Source organism: Austrofundulus limnaeus, unplaced genomic scaffold, assembly GCF_001266775.1.
Source record: "Austrofundulus limnaeus strain Quisiro unplaced genomic scaffold, Austrofundulus_limnaeus-1.0 Scaffold930, whole genome shotgun sequence".
Classification (NCBI taxonomy): Eukaryota; Metazoa; Chordata; class Actinopteri; order Cyprinodontiformes; family Rivulidae; genus Austrofundulus; species Austrofundulus limnaeus.
The window spans coordinates 94,230-101,040 of record NW_013953332.1 but is presented as its reverse complement, the minus strand read 5'-3'; the positions used below and the strand labels follow the sequence as shown (position 1 = coordinate 101,040).

The 6,811-nt window shown below is 38.4% G+C and overlaps 1 protein-coding gene across 1 annotated transcript in view; it reads left to right on the top strand.

Annotated features, from left to right (window-relative positions):
• Positions 1-6,811, top strand: part of myom2a (myomesin 2a) — a gene marked incomplete in the record, with an annotated part of 67,075 nt that overhangs the window by 17,773 nt on the left and 42,491 nt on the right. Inside the window, 4 exon segments of the mRNA XM_014029629.1 lie at positions 2,807-2,971; positions 3,145-3,306; positions 3,534-3,675; positions 5,948-6,159. Of these exon segments, the coding sequence (XP_013885083.1) occupies positions 2,807-2,971; positions 3,145-3,306; positions 3,534-3,675; positions 5,948-6,159 (681 nt within the window).

The following is a 6,811-nucleotide window of genomic DNA, read 5'->3' as shown; positions in this document are numbered from 1 at the left end:
CAGTTTACACTCATCTACAGGTCAGGACTCTACAGTTGACACTCATCTACAGGTCAGCGGTCACTCTTTCAGGGTTGAAGATGTTTTCATCCTTGATAGAGGAACGTTGGTTTCAGAGGAGTAAAGTTCTTCCATCTTTGTGAAGAAAAACCGTCCACCATTAAACAGAGGTGGAGGCCTTCATGTCCAGTTGTCCTCCTCCTACAACACTGTTATTGTAAGTATGACTCCGCCCACTGTGAGCAAAAGGTGTGAATCAGGGCCCCAATGATACCAACACAAAGACGGAGAGAGGGACAAAAACAAGGGGACTTTGAGCCCCGCTTGCATTAACTACATTCACATAACACGACACGGGTCAGGTGATGGTCACATGACCTTCTATGAACAATAGAGCTAATCAAGCCTATTGTTAGGCGATGACCCTCTTTTGCACGTGACTAACCTGTTTGTCCAGGTGGAGGCGGAGCTTATAAGGCTGAGTTCACCTGAAACTCATCAGACTGAAGAAGTCTCTTGGAGGAGAGATGAAACGTTTCACTAAAGAAGAACCATCCAGAGACCTACTGATTTTTTATTTTTATTTTTTTTCTACCTGGATTACTGAGATGCATCAGGACATTGATTCATAAATTATCTGCAGCAGAACCTGTCACTTATGCCCTATTGATCAGCAGCATGTTCTGAGAACATATTTAAAACTTAAACCTAACTTGTGCAACTTACAGCAGCATGTCAGACTAAATTTACATAAGTTGACATAAGTTGTCTAAAATATCATAGTGTGACAGGGCCTTGAGTGATGTTCTGTAATTGGACTTTTGTGCTAGTAGGTGCACAGAAGTCAAACATGATGTTAGTTATAGGCATGGGCTGTCCACAACAAACACCATGTTTGAACAAAGGCTGGTCCATAAATATACTTGATATCTCAAGGAGGTTGTGGCAAACCGATTGAAGAGATATCACAGACTGTCCCAACACGTCTGAAGTGGCAGACCAGGATGATGGTTCCTATTTTTAAAAAGGAGACCAGTGTTTGTGTTCCAACCATCAAGGGTTCACACTTATTCAGCCTCCCTGAAAAAGTTTACTACTGGGTGTTGGAAGGGTGGCTTTCAACCTGATTAAGAAACAGTGGACCAGATCTTTATCCTTTTGTAGAGTTGAGTTTGTAGATTTGGAGAAAGTTTAAGACTGTGTTCTCTGAGGCATTTTTTGGCAGGGGCTGCCAGGGCATGAGGTGCCAGTGTTACTTTTAAGGGATATTTGGTAAATGGACTGTGTTGCTCCTTTCTACCTAACCAGCACACTCAAAGCTCTTCACACTACAATCGGTGTCCTCATTTACCCATTCACACAGCACTCTACCAGATCTCCATGTACAATCATCTATGGAGACTAATCAGTGCCAATCACTTTCATACACTGATGGGACACACATCAGAGGCATTGGGGTGAAGTGTCTTGCCCAAACACGCAACAACTGAGACAGCTGGACAGGGCATTGGACTGGTGACTTTTCGGTTCCAGGACGACTCCCCTAACCACTCTGCCACAGCCGCCCCTGTATAACTTAAACTAGACCTGTTTCCACATCCTTGGAACAAATTTGAGGTTGGTCTTGGTGAAGGTTGGACTGTACCAAGGCTCTCTTGTCTCTGCTCCTGTTTGTGGTGTTCATAAACCTTGAGGCACAATCCTGGGAGAGGAGAGGTCTAATTGGGAACCTCAGGGTCTCATCTCTGCTTTTGACCATGTGGTTTTGTTTGCTTTTTGATCTTTAAGCCATGACCTTTCAGTGTGCACTGGGATGGTTTGCAGTCAACAGTGAAGCAGCTGTAATACGAATCAGCTCCTCCAAGGTCATGGTTCTAAACTGGAAATTGGTAGAATGTTTCCTCCAGTTCAGGAATTAGTTGTGTCTCAGATGAAGGAGTGCAGGTATCTGTGAGTCTTGTTTGCAAGCAATGGTAAGATAGAGCAGGGGTTGGAACAACAGATTATAGCCTCATCCATAGTAATATGGGTATTTCGTTGGTTTGTTGTAATGAAGAAGAGTTGATTCAAAAGGTAAAGCTCTCAATTTATTGGTTTGTATACGGCCCAGCCACCACCTACAGTCAAGGGGCCATCAATGGGTCATGACAAAAACACAAGATTTTGTTTCATCATCAACAATTTGAAGAATTATTTGAAGAATAATAATGCATTTTATTCATAGGAACCTTTCAAAACTCCCAAGGTCACCTTACAGAGGTGATAATAAAATCACAATACAGTAAACACAATAAAAACAATAAAATCAATGAACAAAATACAATAATGCAAAGAAATAAGCTCCAACAATAAATAATAAACAAAGAGCCTTTTGAGATAATGTGAGAATAATTGTAACGACAGAGTACAGATGACAACTCAGCTAGGGATGGGTACCTTTGAAATTTGAATCTATTCAGTACCAATATCTGGTACCTGGGAATTGGTACCAGTACTCAGCGGTGCCAATTTTTGGTACTGTGTGTTATTTTTGTTGTTAATAATAAATATTTTTTTATTTAACATATTTACTTCTCAATATGTAAAATTTAACAAATATCAAGACAACATAAATTCCATAAAATGAGAAAGTGTGTTTGTGAATCATGGAAATTACAGAATTTGTAATGTTTCTTGAAATTTTGAATTGTGCATTTGATCCTTTTCTGCAATGTAATGAAACATACAGTACATAGATTACAAAACAAAACAAAAAAATCAATAATCTTTTTGCTGATGATGTTTCAACTTTTGTTTCTCTGTCCAGTGCCACATCTGACAGAGATCCATCCCAGTAAGCTTGAGGTCACCCTGCTCGAGAGGTTCCCAGTTAGTTTTGGAGTGGAAGGCAATTCCATCAAACTAGTGTGTACTATGGTGGTTGTTCCAGATCTCCCCAATATACCACCCCTTGCCCAGTGGTACCGAGATGGTTAGACATCCTTTCATTTATCTGTAATTCTCTAGAGTTTGAGAGTTCACACTCTCAGCACTTGTTATTTTTTATCACTAGTTTGTTTGAACTGTCCTATCGCTTCATCAGACCTATTTTTGGTTAACTTATATTTGTTCACTCTGCTGTTTTATCCATTTGCCTTTTAAAAGATAAACTTCTGAAACCAAGTAAGCTAGTAGAGATGTCAGTGAATGGAGGTGCAGCGTGTCTGATTCTGCCTCACCTGGCCAAGGACGATGAAGGCCTCTACACCCTTCGTATCTTCACAAAAGATGGCACCACTGAGCATAGCGCATATCTCTTTGTTTCAGGTAGGACAAAATCTGCATTGTGTGTTGAGAACTCTAACTTTAGATACTTGAAGATATTTGTTGCTTTCAGCGAGATGGAAACTTTGTTTTCTTTTTTTTACTAAATGTATCCAGTTTTTGATATAACTCACAAATGTCTACTCTAATAACGTAGTATGATTGTGTTAATTCGGTAAATGTTTAACAGTAATAAACAGTAAGTAAGTCCTAATTTCTTTGCTCCCTAGATGCTGCTCCTCCTGTAGCCGGAGCCCCTGGTGCACCAATAAATGTCAAGGCCTTTGACATTAACTCAGAGTACGTCTTGGTGGCCTGGAAACCCCCTAACACCGTCAATGAGGCACCGATCACTGGATACTTTGTGGATCGGTCAGTCATCACCTTGAAACTCTCCAGACTCTCTTTAAATAGACTAGATATGTCACACTAAAATGATGCATTGGAATAACACCTCATGTCAAAGGAGTGCTTGAAGGCTCTGTCATACTATGACGTTTTGGACAACTTAAGCCAATATCTGCCAATTTTGTCCAACACACTGGCTCACACTGAAGAAGAGAAAAAAGCATCAGTTAGCACCTTCTTTTGGATGTGATCATAACGTGTTGCTAACAACTTGAACAGATATAAAACCCATTAGTAAACTATCCCTACCTACCTTAAACATGAATGTTGCTTTTTTCATGGGAATTAAACAAATATTAACAGTAAAACGTATCTTTGTAGGTTATTACCAAGATTAAAGTAAAGGTGTGGTTTTGGTTTGCATTTTTTGCACCACAACCTGATATTCCTTCTGTCAAAGTGTCAGATTTAAAGTTTATCATAAATATCTGCTAATTTAAACCTGATACAGGATTAGAAGATTCTAAACAATGTTCTATTGTACAGGGACCTTCACTCAGGCTGTTTTTAGAACATTATTAAAGTGACTCTGTCCATTTGACACTAGCTGTGTTTCCATTCACCATGAAAATGTGCAAATTAGAATTTCGAAAATAAATTAGCTCAATGGAAACACGTCAGTTTCGAAAAAAATTACGTTTTTCGACAAAATGTTTTTGCTCTAGGATGAGGTGGTATTTCGGCCGTATAGAAATTGGTGTTTTTCACAAAACATCAATGGAAAAGTTTTTTCACATCACAGGAGTCACGTGATCAACAACCGTCTGTTTCTACTGGTGAAAAAGACGATGATGAAGAAGATAACAGGAAGTAGAAGTAGTAGTAATATCACAGAAGTAGTATAAAATAGTAAACTCAGTGACTACAATTTCCCAAAAACACAGCATACGTAGCCGCTCCCAAGTAGGGACTTGTCTCTGGAAAGCCTCGATAAAAGACGCCGACGTCTCCTCTGATGATGAGCGCTAGTGNGGACTTGTCTCTGGAAAGCCTCGATAAAAGACGCCGACGTCTCCTCTGATGATGAGCGCTAGTGTCGTGGTAGCAACATGCTATGTGTTTACATCCATCGCTGCCATGTTTGTAATGACTTATCATGAGAACAAACGTATTCACGTGACTTTATTAGCATTTCTTACTTAACGGAAACACCGCAGTTGCGAAACTGTATTTTTAGACATTAACAGAATATCAATAAAGTTTTGCGCACATTTGTAATGGAAACACAGCTACTGATGCATGTACAAACTCTCATTCCAGCTTCATTGATTTGATTGGAGCTGTGCCATTCTAGCTGTGGTTAAACTTAAATAAGTTTGAGAAAATAGCATCAAACTCTACCGGGAGGAGCACAAAACATTGTGCTATAGTACTTATAACGGGGACTCAAGATACAGCCATCATCCCAACATGAAATTAGTATTTTTATTTTCACCAAGCAAATATGCTAAGCTAAACGCTAGATTCATGCGATGATAGTTTTTTTTTTACATTGATTCTGTTGATTTTGTTTGCATTGTTTACCTGTATAAAATAATCATAAGGCAAACTGACTTTGAACTGATGCATAATTATCTGTAGCATACCTACTGTATAACTTATGCTGAAAATTTTGAGCATGTCCAAAATTATTGTCTGGCCATTGTGCTGACAGCATATTCAAAAGTTACACCTAACTGCATCTTACAGCAGCGAGTTGGACAAAATTTGCAAAAGTTGTCTAAAATGTTATAGTGTTGAGGTTGCAACAGCATCAAAATCACCAATACCCAACTGATTATAATAATTTTTTATGTTTTAAAACTTTTCTAAAGCAGAGGTTCAGCAAAAACAAGCAAGTAAAACAGGAACTGTCCAGAATAAGTAATCTAGATTACAAAACCAAGTTAATCATTGTCATGTCAAAATGTAAATACAATAAACTGTGTTGTTTAAAGTACCTCAAAGGATAGTATTTTTTAAGTAATAACTCAGAATAAAATAGGAGTAACAACTTTCTACTTCTTACTTTTTTAAAAAATGTAGTGAGTAGAAATCTTTTTTTTACACCAAAATAATTTAGGGGTGCTCCAGCCCCCCTAAATTAGGCCTAGTGACACCACTGGCTGTGACTTATACTAAACAATAATAAAAGAAGCATATATTATAACTCATTATAATTATAACTCAAACAATGAAAATGGTGGTGTATTTTGAAATCTTACCTGCTCAGTATTTCTCCTGCTCTGTTGCAAAGCTGTGAAGCTGGTTCTGACACCTGGGTCCAGTGCAACGACTCCCCAGTGAAGGTCTGTAAATACCCAGTGCATGGCCTCAGCCTGGGACGCTCCTATCACTTCCGAGTGAGAGCTGTGAACAAAGCAGGAATCAGCCGACCGTCACGCAAGTCAGACCAAGTGACAGCCATCGATGCTGCAGAGAGCGAGAGACTGCACGGTACAGACGAAGGTAATTACAACACACTGGAAACAGGACACCTTATTAAACAATTCTTTGCTCTTTTTCATACAAACAGTCATACAAATTGAAGGAAAGTATGACATAGTTATAAAGGATGATGAACTGGAAGGTACAGTAGTGTACAAAAAAATTGATCGTGCTTAAAAAATATTGTTTTCTAAAACTCAACTACAATATATTATAATTTTACTAAATACTAACCCATTTTTTTGCTGAGGGAACAATTTTTCCACAGAAAAAATATTCTAGTGTTGGATTTATTCTCATATGTGACTACCAGAAGTCATAAAAAGCACTGCAGCTATGATAGATAATAGGTATAATGCATAATGCAGTGTATCAGTGGATAGTTACCATTCATTTTCATTATTATATCACCACATACAGTACAGACCAAAGGTTTGGACACACCTTCTCATTCAAAGAGTTTTCTTTATTTTCATGACTATGAAAATTGTAGATTCACAAGTCATCAAAACTATAAACAACATGTGATTTTCAAAAGAAGAACCAGACTTGATGACAATCACTCAGAACTCAGTGAGACTGCAACTTCAATTTCACCTTTTCCCCCACAAACCTCTTGAGCCCCACACCCCCGCTGGCGGGGCAAAATCATATATATATATATATATATATA